Below are 19,985 nucleotides of genomic sequence, written 5' to 3'. Positions count from 1 at the left end.
GCTGCCCCAGAATGGACACAACAAGCCCCTTCACTAGAGGTGCTACCCTTCCCTGGAAACCCTGTACACCTCACCACATAAGCAATACATGATAAATGAAATCATACCCTCAGGGTCCTAAGTATCTAAGATATAAAGTGTGCTAGTGAATGCCGTGCATGGAAGTGCCAGGGTGAATTAGGTGAACTGCAGAATCAAGCCAACCTAAAGTTTCTACAGTTAATGCATATAATGAGTATCCAGGCTCAAAGGTCTGTGGTTTCACTATATATAGAGGCACTGCGCTCTGAGTAGCACGTCATACATTCACACTTCCTATCGTGACTAACGGAAGAATCGCAGTACTGGCAGAAATTTCTGTCTCATCAAACAACTGCATCCTCCCTACCCCCTTCCCTAACTCCATGACCTGTCCAGACCCAGACCAGGATTCTTTGCAACCGGGATCACCGACCATGTAGACAACCATGGGATCCAGGATCAAGTAAGAAACTCGCTTTCAAGACTAGATCGTGACACACTCTTCCTTAATTTTCTGGTTTTCTTCCCTTCTCTGTGATTGTTGTGCTAAGCTGATGCTCGGTGGCAGTTAGCTATTTGAAGAAAAGTACAGTTCTGAAGGAAAGGAGCTGAAACCACAGCCTTGCTGCTGTTTCAGATAACTGTCACCAGAAGTAAATTTTAACAATGATTTCCTTTGGATTGTTTCAAATGTATTTTCTCACACATTTCTCAATCTTTGCCAATTAATGTAGTTAAGCTCTGCAGAGGACAGAGATCAAGTTGGTGCGGGGGACTGAGTGATGACAAAATGGTTGCTGAGGAGAGGAAGTTAATGTGAGATTTCTACCTTCACTGCAGATTTATCACCTGATAGATTTCAGATCAAGTTTGTACTGTTGTGTACATATTGTTTTATCTGATGTGTTTGTGAGGAAGTTCAAATGATTGCAAGTCTAGTTTATTTGACAGAAGTAGTTTCACACAAAATTAAATCATCACACTCAGAACTCTGAAATCGTTGAAATACCACAGAGAGCGGATGTTGAACAACCTTCAGTGAACAGTTTGTTGCTGGCCTGTTTCTGGACATGTTACTTTGTGGCTTGCTAGTGCTTGAAATGAACTTGAGGTCTCTTTCCCCCAGTTCTGGCAAAAGGTCTTCAGCCTGAAATGTTAACTCTGTTTCTCTCTCCACAGATGCTGCCTGAGCAGCTGAGTGTTTTCAGCATTTGCTGATTTAATTGCAACTTATTTCTAAGCCCGTTACTTTGTCAGGATTTTATTGAACCAAGTAAAAGGCCACCCCATTCTGTAAAGTATTTCGGTAAATACAGAGGGCAGAAAGGAGTGAAATCTTTCTTTTGATTTTATCGATGCTGTTATAAGATGAACAAAAATCACTAGACAGATGTGGCTGTTAGATATAAAGATCATAAAAGTCTTTATTTGGAAAACACAAATTGGCAGCCTATTGGAGTCATGAGCGAAACAGAGAGATTCCCCGACCCAACATTGTAGCAAATTTTTATACATTAAAGGACAAAAGTAAAAGTAAAAAGGACAATTTCTATAGACTAATGTCCTTGTAATGCTTCTTTTGAGTTGCATATATTTTTCAAATGCCTGGATCTTCCCACCAACACACCCAAAATAAGTGTTAATTACTGTCATACTCATGAAGTGCAGTGTTGATTGCATTCATGCATATGCAAGCAATATCAGTTAAGTGCCTGTTTCCTGGTTCCAAGGTGCATTTTAATTTTAATCTACAATTCTTTGAGGAGGTGACCAGGCATATAGATGAGGGTAGTGCAGTGGATGTGATCTATATGGATTTTAGTAAGGCATTTGACAAGGTTCCACACGGTAGGCTTATTCAGAAAGTTAGAAGGCATGGGATCCAGGGAAGTTTGGCCAGGTGGATTCAGAATTGGCTTGCCTGCAGAAGGCAGAGGATGGTGGTGGAGGGAGTACATTCAGATTGGAAGATTGTGACTAGTGGTCTCCCACAAGGATCTGTTCTGGGACCTCTACTTTTCGTGATTTTTATTAACAACCTGGATGTGGGGGTAGAAGGGTGGGTTGGCAAGTTTGCAGAGGACACAAAGGTTGGTGGTGTTGTAGATAGTGTAGAGGATTGTCAAAGATTGCAGAGAAACATTGATAGGATCCAGGAGTGGGCTGAGAAGTGGCAGATGGAGAAGTGTGAGGTGGTACACTTTGGAAGGACAAACTCCAAGGCAGAGTACAAAGTAAATGGCAGGATACTTGGTAGTGTGGAGGAGCAGAGGGATCTCGGGGTACATGTCCACGGATCCCTGAAAGTTGCCTCACAGGTGGATAGGGTAGTTAAGAAAGCTTATGGGGTGTTAGCTTTCATAAGTCGAGGGATAGAGTTTAAGAGTCGCGATGTAATGATGCAGCTCTATAAAACTCTGGTTAGGCCACACTTGGAGTACTGTGTCCGGTTCTGGTCGCCTCACTATAGGAAGGATGTGGAAGCATTGGAAAGGGTACAGCGGAGATTTACCAGGATGCTGCCTGGTTTAGAGAGTATGCATTATAATCAGAGATTAAGGGAGCTAGGCTTTACTCTTTGGAGAGAAGGAGGATGAGAGGAGACATGATAGAGGTGTACAAGATAATAAGAGGAATAGATAGAGTGGATAGCCAGCGCCTCTTCCCCAGGGCACCACTGCTCAATACAAGAGGACATGGCTTTAAGGTAAGGGGTGGGAAGTTCAAGGGGGATATCAGAGGAAGGTTTTTTACTCAGAGAGTGGTTGGTGTGTAGAATGTACTGCCTGAGTCAGTGGTGGAGGCAGATACACTAGTGAAGTTTAAGAGACTACTAGACAGGTATATGGAGGAATTTAAGGTGGGGGCTTATATGGGAGGCAGGGTTTGAGGGTCGGCACAACATTGTGGGCCGAAGGGCCTGTACTGTGCTGTACCATTCTATGTTCTATGTTCTAATCTATATTCAGATCTGAAGGCTGGTTGCTGAAGTCAACGTTCGCTATATGTCTTAATCCCCAAAATACACCCTAACAGTGCCATTATACTTTCTGATATTTTTACTTGTCAATCAATTTTTTTTCTTTTCCCCCTCCCTTGGGCTACAATCTTACATAATTCTTCCTTCAAAGAGACTGAACTTGGCAACTCCCCAGTTGGATTGTTTTGACAATTTTCTTCAATTTATTTATTAAAATTGCTGACAATCTGCACACTATTACTTGCTTTCCCTTGCTTGAGACATAATTATCACAGATTTAACAAAGGCTATCAATTGAAGAGATTTCTGATACTTATCTATCCTCTTCCTTTATTATAATGATTTTCACTGAATTATGCCCATTGTACAGTTAATCAGTTTTACTTCCAAGTTTACTAGAAAACTTTTTCAGATCACCAAAATTAGTCTTGAAGTTTCCAACTAATTTTAGAGCAGTGATACTGAACATGAACTGATTAAATAGTTGAACAAAGCTAATTTTACACAATCCAAGATTCAAGATGCAAACCATCATCTTCTACCTCTTCCCTCCAGCTGACTTCAGCTGATATGGAAGAGGTGCTTAAAACTGGCTCTAAAATGGCAGGGATTTCTTATTTTGGTGTCCTGTGTACTATGTATGGTAATCAGGTGAGAAAAGGACAAGACCTTCCCATAATCCACGACTCCATCTTCACCTTCCCACGCCCCTCTCCCTCCAAAACTACCAGTCATCTATGTCTCATTCAGATATGAAGTAGCTTCTTGAGATTCCCATAAAGAATAGAAGCTGAATTAAACCAACAGAGCAGCCACTTAAATCCCATTCTATTAAATAAATGGCACCTTTAATTTTGAACGGAGCTCCAATCTGTACCATATGAGCAAAATTAAATCTAACTAACCATAGAACTGCAGTTTTGTGGGTACAAAGAAAAAATTTAAAGCGGTTCTATGCCTAATTTTGGTCTAATACTGAGCTGTTGAATTGCCTGCTCATATTTCAATGCGAAGATCAAAAGATTGTTTAAAGAGAAAGTCTAACTTAATTAATTGTTTAAATTAGACAAGTCCTAGTTTAGATTCATACTCTGATTCTTCACATCTTGGGCCTTACCACACTCACTCATGTTGAAATTCTGGAGCACAGGCAGCTATGGAGACAAAATCAAAGTGTCAGAATAGGTTGTGGTACTGAAATCATCTTTATCGTTAGTTTCCTATTGAATCCAATTGTCTACATTTTTATCCAGTCAAAACTGATGTCCTGGATGGAATCTTCACCTGCCTGACTGCGGTGACAGTCCTTCCCTTGTGTGATTAAAGAATGACACCTGGAATGCAAATGAATTAGGAGCATCACTACAAGCCTAGTTCCATTCTCACCTGATACCTACATGTTATTTACGCCATTAGGGATTAGAACCAAATGATCTCTCCAATGTTTCTCATTCCCATCATATCCCAGCTCACCAGTTCAGCTGACATGGCGTGAAGCAGGACCTGAGCTGCATACTATGAAGCTTCCTTTACTTGCTCCTACAATTTTGTTTAGTTTTCTCCTTAGGGTGCCTCAGGTGTGTTCCTCTGGTTCTCTACATTTCCTTTCACTTCTCTCTTTGTGCTCCTGTGTAAAACTTTGTTCCTTTTCTTGATCTGTTCAGTTCCCATTTCCTGTCTCTACTTTTTATATAACCATATAACAATTACAGCGCGGAAACAGGCCATCTCAGCCCTTCTAGTCCGTGCCGAACTCTTACCCTATCCTATTCCCACCGACCTGCACTCAGCCCATAATCCTCCATTCCTTTCCTGTCCATATATCTATCCAATTTAACTTTAAACGACAACATAGAACCTGCGTCAACCACTTCTGCTGGAAGCTTATTCCACACAGCTACCACTCTGTTGAGTAAAGAAGTTCCCCCTCATGTTACCCCTAAACTTTTGTCCTCTAATTCTCAACCCATGCCCTCTTGTTTGAATTGTCCCCACTCTCAATGGAAAAAGTCTAACCACGTCAACTCTATCAATCCCCCTCATAATTTTAAACATAATTTATAGATTCTTTAGCATGAGATTTCATATAATTTTCTTCAATAGGTTTTATTTGTTTTTTTTTTTCAGAACACCTGCATTCTTTAGCTAAATTTCCCTGAGTCAGGGGATTGGCTAAAAGGGGTGAGTGGTGAAGGAAAGGCAGACTTGAGGTCTAGAAGACAGCTCTTGAAAGCAAAGATGTAAAGGATGTGGTTTGAGCAAAAGTCCAGCTGTTGGTGGAGTGACTCAAAGATCAGCCAACAGTAGGGGGGTAGAGTGATTAAATCATGCCTTAATTCAAGTCCAAGGTCAAGTTTACTTATCATTCATCCATAGATTAATATAGCTAAATGAAATAACACTCCTCCGAGGCCAAGGGACAAAAATTACAGACAGGACATAGCATGAGGTGTGAAAATGATGTGAAGGAATATGTGACTGGCTCAGTGACCTCTGTGCTCCCCATCTCTGTAATCTCTCCAGACTTCAAGGTCTTTAACCGCTGCACATCCACATTTCTCTCTTCTTTATGTGCACCTCAAAATCTACCTCTTTGATCAGTATTTCTGCAAATATTGCTTAAGTTAGTGCAGGGGTCCCCAACCTTTTTTGCACTGCGGACCAGCTGACGGTTGGGGGTGGGGGGGAAGGTGTTCAAGTTCAACAGGGTGTGACGGGATGAGGAAAGGTGCAGCTGACTCGTATCATTTCATATCGCCAAATCATATCGTTTTCTTGCGGCCCGGTAGTTGGGGACCACTGAGTTAGTGTGTTGTCATGAAGACGCACATTATCATGTTCAAAGTAAAGCAGGGTGTTTGTAATTTCCCACTGAGGATGAAATGAAATGCTGTTTAAAAGGAGTTCAGGCTCAGAGCATATCGAAGTGAAAGGGCCCGGGTCCTAACATGAGGTATGGCCCAGAGTTTGGACAATTTAAATGCTGAGCTGGATGGATTGAAAAGGCCGGGTATCAGGACCAGAGGCGAGGGTCAAGCCAGTTCTGCTCACTGCTCCACAACGTTTACTCTGCTCTCTACGACACTGAGGCTGTGGCTGTGGCCTGCTCCGGCTGGTCTACACTTCATGCCTATGGGCTCCATTTTGCTCCACCGTGTGATGAACTGAAGTTAAGGCTGTGGGCCTGCTCCAGCTGCTCCAGGCTTCATGTCCATGGACTCACTTCAGTTCTGAATGCTGTTGCTCGCTTTTATTGTTTGCACGATTTGTGTTTTTTTTTCTGTCTCTCTCTGCACATCAGGTGTTTGTTAGTCTTTTTTTAAATGGGTTCTGTCTGGGTTCTTGTTTGTGTCTGTCTGTGAGGAGATGAATCTCAAGGTTGTATAATTTTTACATACTTTAATAACAAGTAGTGAAGGCTTTCACGAGGAATTCTGCAGATGCTGGAAATTCAAGCAACACACATCAAAGTTGCTGGTGAACGCAGCAGGCCAGGCAGCATCTCTAGGAAGAGGTGCAGTCGACGTTTCAGGCCGAGACCCTTCGTCAAGACTAACTGAAGGAAGAGTGAGTAAGGGATTTGAAAGTGGGAGGGGGAGGGGGAGATCCAAAATGATAGGAGAAGACAGGAGGGGGAGGGATGGAGCCAAGAGCTGGACAGGTGATAGGCAAAAGGGATACGAGAGGATCATGGGACAGGAGGCCCAGGGAGAAGGAAAAAGTGTGGGGGGGGGGAACCCAGAGGATGGGGAAGGGGTATAGTGAGAGGAACAAAGGAGAGTGAGAGAAAGAATGTGTGTATATAAATAACGGATGGGGTACGAGGGGGAGGTGGGGCATTAGCGGAAGTTAGAGAAGTCAATGTTCATGCCATCAGGTTGGAGGCTACCCAGACGGAATATAAGGTGTTGTTCCTCCAACCTGAGTGTGGCTTCATCTTTACAGTAGTGAAGGCTTTGGCTGCTCATCTCAAAGAGGGCCTTTCATCAATGAGAATGACATAAAGCCCATTATCATTGGCTAGGGGCTAATAGTCAATAAACAGCATCCTGCATAGGTATCTGTATTGTCCAGGTGATCTAAGGCCACGTGGAGAGCAATTGAGATTGCACCTGCTGTAGACATATTGTGGCTGTAGACAAATTGCAGTGGGTCCAGGTCCTTCCTGAGACAGGTGTTGATTCTAGCTGTGACCAACCTCTCAAGGCATTTCATCACCATAGATGTGAGTGCTACTGGACGATAGTCATTAAGGCAGCTCACATGATTCTTCTTGGGCACTGGTATAATTGTTGCCCTTTTGAAGCAGGTGGGAACTTCTGATTGTAGCAATGAGAGATTGAAGATATCTTTGAATACCCCCAACAGTTGGTTATCACAGGCTTTCAGAACCTTACCAGGTACTCCATTGGGCTCAGCTGCTTTATGAGAGTTCACCCTCTTGAAAGTCAGCCTGATATTGCCTCCGAGACAGAGATCAAAGGGTCACCAGATGCTGCACAGACCCTCATAGCAGTGGTTTTAATTCTCCCTTTCAAAGCAGGCATAAAAGGCTTTGAGATCATCTGGTAATGAGGCATTGCTGCCATTCATGATGTTGGAGTTTGCTTTGTTGGAAGTAATGGCCTGCAAACCCTGCCAGGGTTGACATGTACGTGAGCCTGAATCCAGCCAGAGCCAAACCTACTTTGAAACCCACCGTCAGCAAGACCAAAGAGCTCATTGTGGACCTCAGAAAGGGTAAGGCGAGGGAACACAAACCTATCCTCACAGAAGAATCAAAAGTGGAGACAGTGAGCAATTTCAAGTTCCTGGGTGTCAATATCTCTGAGGACCTAACCTGGAGCAACATACTGATGCAGCTATAAAAAAGGCAAGACAGGGACTTTCATTAGGGGTTTGAGGAGATTTAGTTTGTCATCTAAAACACTTGAAAACTTCTACAAATGTACCATAGAGAGCATTCTGATTGGCTGCATCACCGTCTGGTATGGGGGGGTGGGGAGAGGTTGCACGGTGGGTGCTACTGCTCAAGATCAAAGTCAGTTGCAAAATCTTGTAAAATTAGTCAGCCCCATCATGGATACTAGCCTCCATAGTATCCAAGACATCTTCAAGGAATGGTGCCTTGGGAAGATGGCTTCCATCATTAAGGACCTCCACCACCCAAGACATTCCCTCTTTCATTGTTCCCGTCAGGAAGGAGGTACAGAAGCTTGAAGGCACACACTCAGCGATTCAGGAACAGCTTCTTTACCTCTGCCATCAGATTTCCAAATGGACATTGAACCCATGAACACTATCTAATTTTTTATTTGTTTTATTTTGCACTACTTATTTTTAACTGAACTATTTAATAGACATGTATATACTTACCTTGTGTGGGCACGTGGCCAAGTGGTTAAGGCATTCGACTAGCAACCTGAAGGTAGTGAGTTCAAGCCCCAGCCGAGGCCGCATGTTGTGTCCTTGAGCAAGGCACTTATCCACACAATGCTCTGCGATGACAGTGGTGCCTAGCTATATCGGCCCTTGCCCTTCCCTTGGACAACATCGGTGTTGTGGAGAGGGGAGACTTGCAGAATGGGCAACTGCTGGTCTTTCATACAACCTTGCCTAGGCCTGCGCTCTGAAGAGTGAAGACTTTCCCGGCGCAGATCCATGGTCTTGCAAGACTAACGGATGCCTTTATTATATACTTACTGTAATTCAGAATTTTTTCTCTATAGTTATTTATCATGTAACACATTGTACTGCTGCCTCAAAGTTAACAAATTTCACAACATATTCCAGTGATATTAAACCTGAATTTGATTCTGAGATGGCAAAGATCCACATTCTGAACTGAATTCATGATTGGGTTGAAGATGAGTTGGTGTTTCAGTTGGTGACAGAAATGCTGTAGTTGTCAGTGGAAATCTAGAATGGTGGTTTCAGTGTGATTAATATGGAACCACCAGGAACTTTCTATTCTACATCAGACAAACATCAGCCCCCCCCCCCCATAACCCTCTATCTGTGATCTTAGTCACTGCTCTGCACTGTAAACATTTAAACCACTTCTATAATGTTGCTAATATTGTAAATACATGCTGGTATAAGTCCATAACACCATAAGACTATAAGACATAGGAGCAGAATTAGGCTATTTGGTCCATCAAGTTTCCTCCCCCATTCAATCATGGCTGATTATTTTTCCTCTCAACCCCATTCTCTTACCTTCTCCTGTAACCTTTGCCACTCTGACAAATCAAGAACCTGTCAGCCTCTGATTTAAACATACCCAATGACGTGACCTCCACAGCCATCTGTGGCAATGAAATCTACAGGTTCACCACCTTCTGGCTAAAGAAATTTCTCCTCATCTCAGTTCTGAGTGGTCATCCCTGTACCATGAGGCTGTGCCCTCTGGTCCTAGACTCCCCCACTAAAGGAAACATCCTCTCCATGTCCATGCTGTCTAGGCCTTTCAGTATTCAGTAGGCTTCAATGTGATTTCCCCCCCTTTTTCTTCTAATGTACACTGAGTACAGGCCCACAGCCATCAAAAGCTCCTCATACATTAACCCTTTCATTAACTGGAATCATTCTCCTGAACTTCCTCTGGACCCTCTCCAATGCTAGCTCATATTTTCTTAGATAAGACAGACCAAAACTGCTCACAATACTCTAAATGCAGTCTGACCAATGCCTTATAAAGCCTCAGCATCATATCCTTTCTTTTATATTCTAGTCCTCTCAAAATTAATGCTAACATTGCATTTGCCTTCCTTACCACTGACTCAGCCTCCAAGTTAACCTTCAGGCAAACCTGCACAAGAACTCCCAAGTTCGTTTGCATCTCTGCTTTTTGAATTTTCTCCCCATATAGAAAATAATCTATGAGTTTATTCTACCCACAAAAGTGCATGACTATACATTTCTCTACACTATATCCCATCTGTCTCCTTTTTGCCCATCCTCCCAGTCTGTCTAAGTCTTTCTGTAGACTCCTTGCTTCCTCAACACTACCTGCCCCTCCATCTATCTTTGCATCGCCCGCAAACTTGGCCACAAAGTCATCAATTCCATCATCCGAAATCATTGAGGAAGTGGTCCCTACACTGAACCCTATGGAGCAACACTTAGTCACTGCCAGCCACCTAGAAAAGTCCTCCTTCATTCCCACTCTTTGCATCCTATAAGTCAGCCCATCTTCTATCTATGTTAGTATCTTTCCTGTAATACCATGTGCTCTTATCTCATTAAGTAGCCTCATGTGTTGTATTTTGTCGAAGGCCTTCTGAAAATAAATAAATAGACCTCCATTGACTCTCCTTTGTCTCACCTGCCTCAAAGAATTCCAACAGATTTGCCAGCCAAAATTTCCCGTGAAGGAAACCATGCTGACTTTGCCCTGTTTTTTCATGTGCCTCCAAGTACCCCAAAACCTCAACCTTAATAGGACTCCAACATCTTTCTGACCAGTGGAGTCAGGCTAACTGACCTATAATTTCCTTTCTTCTGCCTCCCTCCCTTCTTAAAGAGTGGAGTGACATTCTCCTGCCAATCAGCCACTGTTTTATCAATACTAGAGTCTTTCCTGTAATAGGCCTTCTGAAAATCCAAGTACACAACAACATCAACCGATTCTCCTTTGTCTATTCTGCTTATTATTTCTTCAAAGAATTCCAATAGATTTGTCAGGCAAGATTTTCCCTTGAAACCAAGTTGAATACAGCCTATTTTATCATGTACCTCCAAGTACCCTGAGACCTCACACTTACGAAATAGAAGTGATATATAACACTTCAGTCCTGTATTTGTTACTCTTTTCAACTTTGCCCCCATGTTACACTTCAACTCATCTCACTGACTGCAGTTATGTCCTAGCTGCCTGTCATACCTCGCATTCTTGCGACACACTTCATCGACTTGTATAACGACTACCTCATCTTCAGCCCTATCACTCCGGTTCCCAACCTCCCTGACAAATTAGTTTAAACCCTCCCCAACAGCTCTGGCAAACCTGCCTGAAAGGATATTGGACCACCTCGAGTTCAGGTGTAACGCATTCCTCTGGTACAGTTAACCTGCCGCAGAAGAGATCCCAATGATCTAGAAATCTGAAACCCTGATCCTTGCACCAATTCCTCAGCAACATATTCATCTGCCAAATCATCCTAATCTTACCCTCGTTGGCATGTGGCATAGGCAGCAAACCAGAGATTACTACCCTGGAGGTCCTGTTTTTCATCTTTCTACCTAACTCTATATTCTCTTCAGGACCTCCTCCCTTTTCCTAACAGTGTCTTTGATACTAATATGTACTATGACCCATTCTCACTGAACTATGTACTATTTGTGTATCTATGCACATTTTACTCCATATCCATACTTCAGCTTATTTTTGTAAAATTCTTTATTCCTTATAATTGTTGAATGTTGTTGTTTATGTTGCATGCTGTGCAACAAATTCCTAATACATATAAATGTATGTGGTGAATAAAGTCAATCCTTGATTCCTTAATTTCTTGAAAAGGTCCAGCAACCGTGGTGAGAGATTAGATAAAGTTGCAGCCTGGTATAGAAAACCAGTAGAGTACATGTAATGACTCTATTGGAGTCTAATTTATGGATCATGGTGTAAAGGAGTAGAGTGATAGGTCAAAGTAAATTTAAGTTGATACCATGACTGCCTACGGGCAGGCAGCTCTTCTCTTGAGTCAGTCCCTTGGTGTCAACGATGACCTATTTCCTCAAAATTTCTATGGGTTCTACGTTTCTTAAAGTAGACCGGACTGTATTCAGGGATTCATCTTCGAATCTGGACGAGTATGCCATAGTTGTTACCAACTTCATTAAAGCTTGTGTGGATGAGTATGTGCCTATGGAAACCTGCTGTACATTCCCAAACCAAAAGCCGTGGATGAGCCAGGAGGTATGTTGTCTGCTGAGGGCTAGATCTGAGGCATTTAAGTCTGGTGACCCAGGTCTATACAACAAAACCAGGTATGGCTTGGGGAGCGCTATTTCAAGAGCAAAGAGACACCATTCCAAGCAAGATTGGAGGTGACATCGGGTGTGTATCAACTCTGGCTGGGTCTGCAAATTACTTCCTACAAAGCGAAAACCAATAGCATGAATGGCAGCGATATTTCACTACCAAATGAGCTCACGCTTCCTTGCCCTCCTTGAAAGGGAGAATATAACTACAGCTGTGAAGATCCCTGCTGCACCCAGTGATCCTGTGATCTCTGTCTCAGAAGCTGATGTTAGGCTGCCTTTAAGGGGGACGAACAAGGAGGCAAGCCCCAATGAAATGCCTGGTAAGGCTCTGAAAATTTGTGCCAACCAACTGGTGGGAATATTCAAGGATATTTTCAACCTCTCACTGCTACAGACAGAAGTTCCCATCTGCTTCAAAAAGGCAACAATTATACCAGTGCCTAAGAAGAGTAGTGTGAGCTGCTTTAATGACTGTTGCCCAGTGGCACTCATATCTATGGTGATGAAATGCTTTGAGAGATTGGTCATGGCTAGAATGAACTCCTGCCTCAGCAAGGACCTGGATCCATTGCAATTTGCCTATTGTCACAATAGGTCTACAGCAGACACAATTTCAATGGCTCTTCACACGGCCTTAGATCACCTGAACAATACAAACATCTATGTCAGGATGCTGTTCGTTGACTATTTTCACACCATCGTTCTCACAATCCTGATTGAGAAACTACAGAACCTGGGTCCCTGTACTTCCCTCTGCAACTGGATTCTTGACTTCCTGACTGGAAGACCACAATCTGTGCGGATTGGAAATAAAGTCTCCAGGTCGCTGACAATTAACACTGGTGCACGTCAGGGGTGTGTGCCCTACTCCCCTATTCCCATGACTGTGTGGCTAGGTATAGCTCACCATCTGTAAATTTGCTGATTATTGCTAGAATCTCAGATGGAGTTGAGAGGGCATACAGGAGCAAGGTATGCCAGCTAGCTGAGTGGTGTCACAGCAACAATCTTGCACTCAGTGTCAGTAAGACGAAAGAGCTGATTGTGGACTTCAGGAAGGGTAAGACGAGGGAACATGAACCAATCTTCACAGAGGGATCAGAAGTAGCGAGAGTGAGCAATTTCAACTTCGTGGGTTCGTGAGGATCTAACCTGGTCGCAACATATTGATGCAGCTATAAAGGAAGCAAGACATCAGCTATATTTCATTAGGAATTTGAAGAGATTTGGTTTGTGAACTAAAACTCGAAAACTTCTATTGGTGTACCGTGGAGAGCATTCTGACAGGCTGCATCACCTTCTGGTATGGAGGGGCTACTGCACATGATCGAAAGAGGCTACAGAAAGTTGTAAAATTAGTCAGCTCCATCATGGGTACCAGCCTCCTTAGTAACTAAGATATCTTCAAGGACCAGTGCCTTAAAAAGACAACGTCCATTATTAAGGACCCTCATCACCCAGGGCATGCCCTCTTCTCATTGTTACCATCGGGAAGGAGGTACAGAAGCCTGAAGGCACACACTCAGTGATTCAGGAACAGCTTCTTCCCCTCTGCCATACGATTCCTAAATGGACATTGAGTTCATGAACACTGCCTCACTTTTTTATACATATATATATATAATTTCAGTTTTTGCACTATTTTTAATCTATTCAATATATATAAATATATTTACTGTAATTTAATTATTTATTTTTTTCTTTCTATATTATCATGTATTGCTTTGTACTGCTGCTGCTAAGTTAACAAATTTCACAACACATGCTGGTGATATTAAACCTGATTCTAATTCTGATGGAGATAATTTTAAAAAACGCAGATACATCCACGGGTAGGGCAGAAGGTGTTTTGCAGGGCAGGTGGGAGCGTAATTCAGGAATATTTTGCTCCTTCTGTCATGTCTATTGTGCATGTGTGTATTCTTGAGGTTTGGACTCATGGTTCACAGTGCCGTCCTGAATACACTGCATGAACCAAAGATTCTCATGAGTTGGTGGGGATTTTAAACTCTTTGGAGAAGTTTTAGGTACATTCATAAATCATTTCCTGTGTCAATCTTGTAGCCTCTTGTTGTGATTAAACTTAGAGTGGACTTTCTGTTTCAGGAGTCTGATATCAGCCATCTCAGCAACATGACATGCTCAATTGAACCGGCTGAGTGTAATTTTCCATTCTGTATTTCCTCATGTTATACTTAGAAAGAGACCAGTTTAGGCCACTGAGTCACTGCTCACCTACAGAGCAATCCCATTCCATCACTAATTTTCCCTTAACCTGTTCTCCCCAGAATCTCATCGACTGCCTCCTGATTCTAGCCAACACACTTGGGACTTTTACAATGGCTAATTACACTTCTTTGAAATGTGCAAGGAGACAAGGGGTTGGGGGGGGGGGGATCCAATGTGCTCACAGAGAGGGCTGATAAACTCTACACAAGAGCATTAGAGGTCATGACTAAACTGCACTACTATAATGTTGGTCTGGTTAGTCTCTAGGGCTGGGTCTTCCTGCCCATTCTTACAGCCTCTGGTTTATGAATGTCTGACTGATGGACACCCCAACATGTGAATGAGCTCCCACATATTATTAAACTCAAAAAGTCCTACGTACGTACAAAAGTTCATTCTTACAAATGATAGATCAGTCTTCAGTGTTTTTGATGCTGTTGTGACTGTGAACAAAGTCACCAGGAGATACTGAAGCTGGTGATATAGAAGCTTTTATTCAGCACACAAGTAGACATCATAGTTAAGACACCCTTGGAAGAAGAGGCCTGCCTAACTCAATATTACATGACATTTTTATATGCTAAAGATCAAAGGTAACAGCAGGACAATTCTATATTTACAATGTATCTATATTGCTTCCTTTGAATTACATATAGTTTTCACCAACTCTTCCATCTTCACACCAACACTCCAGACACCCAAAATGAATGGTAATCCCCATTGACTCTGAGCCGCATCATGCATATGCAGGCATCTCAGGTCAAACGGAGTGTTTCTTTGTTTGTAATCAACCCCAGTCTGCAGCCCCAAGAACACCATTGTTCTCGGTACATTTGAAACTTAATCTACAATCCACATGCAGGTCTGAAGACTGGTTGCTGTTGAAATTAGTATTTTCTATATACCATAACTCCAGAATGCCCTCTAACAGATGTCACTCATTTTAATAATCTATTTTACTTTATTTCTTGAAGCCCTTCCACCCCAATGAGCCACGATGCCCAGCAACCCACCTATTTAACACTAGCCTATTCACAGAACTATTTACAATGACTGCTTAACCTACTAATCAGTATGTCTTTGGACTTTGGGAGGAAATCAGATCATCCAGAGGAAACCCACACAGTCACGGGGTGAACGTACAAACTCCTTACAGACAGTGCCAGAATTTAACTCCAAACCCTGATGCTCCAAACTGTAATAGTGTTGCATTAACCACTATGATGAAATCAAGCAATTTTCTTTTTGCCTCCTCCCACTTTCTCCAAACTCAAGGTGTAGCTATGGGCCCCAGCCAAGCCTGCCTTTTTATTGGCTACCTGGAACAGTCCTTGTTCCAAGCCTACCTTGGTAATGCTCCCCAACTCTTTCTGTGCGACATTGACAACTCCATTGGTGCTACTTCATGCTCTCATGCTCATCAATTTCTACAACTTCCACCTTGCCCTTAAACTCACTATGGACCATTTCTGACACTTCTCTTCCCTTTCTGGACCTCTCTGTCTCTATCTTTGAGACAAATTGTCCACTGATATCTTTTATACCCCTACTGATTCCCACAGCTATCTTGATCATGCCTCCTTCCACCAAGTCTCCTGCAAAAAATGCTACTTCCTTTTCTCAGGTCCTTTGTCTCCACCACATCTGTTCCCAAGATGAGGCTTTTCCTTTTCAGGACATCAGAAGCGTCCTCCTTCTTCAAAGAACGTTGTTTCTCTTCCTACTCTATTGATATTGCCTTCACCCACATCTCCTCCATTTCCCAGACATCCGCACTCACCCCCATCCTCCTGCTGCTGTAACAAGAATGTCCTCACTCACTTCCCCATGAGCCTCGGCATTCAATACATCTTCTCTGCAACTTCCACCATCTTCAACCAGACCCTATCACCAAACACATTTTACCTCCCCTGCCCCCTCCTCTTTTGTCAAGATAACGCCACTCTCAGGGTGGAGGAGCAACACCTCATATTCCATCTAGGTAATTTGTTTCCCCTCCCCTTCCTTTTATCTATTCTCTACTCTGGCTTCTTACCTCTTCTCCCTACTTGCCTATCACCTTCTCCTGGTGCTCTACTTCCTTCCCTTTCCCCCATGGTCCACTCTCCATTCCTATCAGATTCCTTCTCCAGCCCTTTGCCTTCTCCAGTTATCACTCCCCCCCCCGCAGCTTCTTACTTCATCTCCTCCTCTCCCCCCCCGACCCTGCTTCAGCTAGCAACTTCTAGCTTGTCCTTCTTCCGCTCCGCCCAACTTCTTACTCTGACTTCTTCCCCCTTTCTTTCTAGTCCCGAAGAAGGGTCTCGTCCTGACACTTCGACTGTCTTTTCATTTCCATAGATGCTGCCTGTCCTGCTGAGTTCCTCCAGCTTTTTGTGTGTGTTGCTCTGGATTTCCCACATCTGCAGAATTTCTCATGTTTATTATTTTTCTTTCATATGTGTTTTTTCTGACTTATGAACAAAATCAACCAAAACTTATTTAAAGAAGATAATCCATTCATTTCCTGGGGATGTCCTGTACTCTGTATTTAAGGAAAGTGAATAAATACTTCTGAATACTCATATTTATTTTTTAATTATTGCAGTAGAGTGTGGATTAAACCCTTCCAGCACTTCGAGCTGCACTTCCCAGCAACCCCCCAATTTAACCCTAGCCTAATCACGGTGCAATTTACAATGACCAATTAACCTATTAACTGATATGTCTTTGGACTGTGGGAGGAAACTGGAGCACCCGGAGGAAACCCACGTGGTCGTAGGAGAACATCGAAACTCCTTAAAGGCAGTGGCGGGAATTGAACCCTGGTCACCTCTATGGTAAAGCATTTTGCTAACCACTACACTACCGTGTCGCCCTATTCGATTAACCATTTCTTATTTCCTTTTATATTTTTAGAGAGAACCCAGAAAGGATATTTGAATTGTTTATCGAGGTCCTGTGTCCAAAATCAATAGATGATGGTGAGTGTGAAAAATTACTTAAAGGAAGAAAAAAAGTTTGCAAAGGTGATTTTTTTTTTGTAATTTTTTTATTGAAGTTGATCGTCAAACAAACATTTCTATAAGATGTATTTCAGATACTGTACATATATATCATATATTCATATTTGCCACACATTTCTACATAATATTTATCTGAGGTATACACGTACAGAAAAGAGAGGAATAAAAGAACAAGCAAAAAGGAGAAAACTATGTGCAAGTAGGGAGTGATTTTTTTTACAACATATTCATTGACTTGTGAGAATAAAATCAGGCCTATGAGGTGTTATATAGTTAAGCCATTTTCCCCAGTATGAATCAAATTGTTCCAATTTATGATTAATAGATGCTGTTATCTTCTCCATTTTGTAAATGTCCATTGTAATTTCCATCCATGCATTTAAAGTTGGGCTCTCCTGTGATAACCATTTCCTGGTAAGGGTCTTTTTACCAGCCACCAGCAGTACATTCATTAAATATTTATCTCTTTTCAACCATTCTTGAGGTATATACCCAAAATATATGGTCTTACTTCCTAAGGGTATTTCACGTTTAAAGATGTCTTGTAGGGCATTATGGATCCCACTCCAATAGTCTTTGGTAACGGGGCAATCGCAGAAAATATGATAATGGGTTGCATTTTGATTTCCACAATTTCCTCAGCAAACAGGGAGGTTAGTATCATAATGGGATTTCTGAGAGGGTGTAATAAAATATCTTATCAAGTTTTTCCATCCAAACTCCCTCTATTTCTGTGAACTGGTACAGTTCCATTGATACCTCCATATTATTGTCCAGTCTTCCTCAGATATTATTATCCCTCCTTCCTTCTCCCATTTTGTTTTAATGTATGAAGTCGAATGTGTTTTAAGACTTGACAAAAACCCTTATACACACTTGAAATGATTCTACTACCATTATCTGAATTATATGCTTTTCTAAATAGCTCGATCAAATGTACTTGCCTTGGTTACATTTTTAACCCTCCTATTAACATACTGTTGCATCTGTAAATACCAATAAAAGTCTTGTTTTTCTAATAAGTGTTTCTCTTTAAGCATTTCAAAACTGAACAGTGTTCCTTCTTTCATTATATTGCAAAGAACTGTTATTCCTTTAGCTGTCCAGTCCTTAAATCTAGCATCCAGTTTATTCGGTGTAAAATCCAACTCATATGCACACCATTTAAGAGTTGCAATATCTCCCTCTGGCTTATATTCTTTTATAATAGTTGCAAAGGTGATTCTGAAATAATTTCATGTGATACATATCAAGGTTATTTGATCAAACAGGATCCATCTTTGCAATGTCTCTCAAACTCTCATTTGTTTCACACATTAGAACAGGATGTGGCCATTCAGAATTGCAATCATACTCTGTGGTCAGATCAGTCTCTGCATCAGCTCCATTTACCTGCCTTTAAACCAATGTCTTAATACACATAACTAACACAGATCTATTGTTAGTAACACACACACATAGAGGGGAGTAAATAGTAAATTTCAAGCCGAGACCCTTCATCAGGACTGCAGGACAGGCAACGTCTATAGAGAGGAATAAACAGTCAAAAGGTCTCCAGCATTGTGCCTGTGTTACTTTGGATTTTCAGCATCTGCAGAATCTATTTTTCTTTGTTTTGAATGTTTCAGTTTCTTCTGGGAGTGAGTTGCAGATTTCTCGTTCCTAATCTACCCAGGTCCTCTCATCCACATCCTTTGTTCCAAATCCTGCCCCCTCCTCTAGCCACCATCACTCAGTCTATATCCCCTCCTCCACCTATTCTATATGTCCATCACTTACTGTTACGTCTTTCCTGATTTGGATTGTTATTTTATTTCTACTTACTAGATCTCATTGCTTAATTGTAAGTTCACAACCCTTTGTTTAGAATTAGAATTTTATTTCTAGCATCCATCTCACAACATGAGAGAGTAAAAATCTTTACGTTGTATCTCCATCGTTATGTACAAGCACTAAGGAAGGGAATTGTGGGAGGATGTTGCCCAAGCACTAAGATTGCATACAGAATTGTTTTGTATACCTGTATGTACAGTCAAAAATGCAATCAGATCAATGTGTATTGATAAATCTGATGGTCTGGTGAAAGAAGCTGTCCCGGAGCCTGTTGGTCCTGGCCTTAATGCTGTGGTACCGCTTGCCAGATGGTAACCCATTACTCATTATCACGTTGCTAAGCAATTAGCTTTTGCCTATATAGTCATTTGTATATTCATTCATTCGTTAGATCACTTGTTAGAAGTTGAAGGAATTTCAATCAGTGTTTGAATCTGCCTTTCGTTAGAACGCTGAGAAGTACTGTCTTTTTACACCGGCTCCTTGCGTACTGTAACGTATTGGTAAATGATAAGACTGCCTTCAACTACAGTTATGCCAGGACTGGAGTTATCTATCTGTCTAGCTTAAGAAAACAGGAAAAACTCTTGAGAAGGGGCAGAACACCTTCTCCTCTCAGTAAGCCTCTTATCCCCTTCCCCAGATATTCCCAATTGTTCATCTTCCCTCCCTCGTTTGCTTCCTTTCATCACTTGCCTTCCTTTCGGTGTTGGTAGGTTGGTTTATCATTGCCATGTGTACTGAGGTTACAGTGAAAAGCTTGTGTATTGATCATACAAATCAATTCATTACAACTGTGCATTCAGGTAAAGCACGAACAGCGTACAGAATAAAGTGTTACAGCTATAGAGAAAGTGTAGTGCAGGTAGACAATAAAATGCAAGGTAGATTGTGAGCTCAAACGGTCACCTTATCAGAGTAGGGAACCA

The 19,985-nt window shown here is 42.0% G+C and overlaps 1 protein-coding gene across 2 annotated transcripts in view; it reads left to right on the top strand.

The window, feature by feature from the left end:
- The first annotated feature begins 313 nt into the window (after positions 1–313).
- Positions 314–19,985, top strand: part of dennd1c (DENN domain containing 1C) — a 103,105-nt gene continuing 83,433 nt past the window's right edge. For both annotated transcript variants that reach the window (XM_072248357.1, XM_072248358.1), the window contains exons 1-2: positions 314–484; positions 17,117–17,181. In XM_072248357.1, the coding sequence (XP_072104458.1) occupies positions 468–484; positions 17,117–17,181 (82 nt within the window). In that variant the 5' untranslated portion in view covers positions 314–467. The remainder of the gene's footprint in view (positions 485–17,116; positions 17,182–19,985) is intronic.

Source organism: Mobula birostris, chromosome 32 (assembly GCF_030028105.1).
Source record: "Mobula birostris isolate sMobBir1 chromosome 32, sMobBir1.hap1, whole genome shotgun sequence".
Classification (NCBI taxonomy): domain Eukaryota; kingdom Metazoa; phylum Chordata; class Chondrichthyes; order Myliobatiformes; family Myliobatidae; genus Mobula; species Mobula birostris.
Note: the sequence above shows the minus strand (reverse complement) of the source record. Positions and strands in the feature narration are given on the sequence as shown.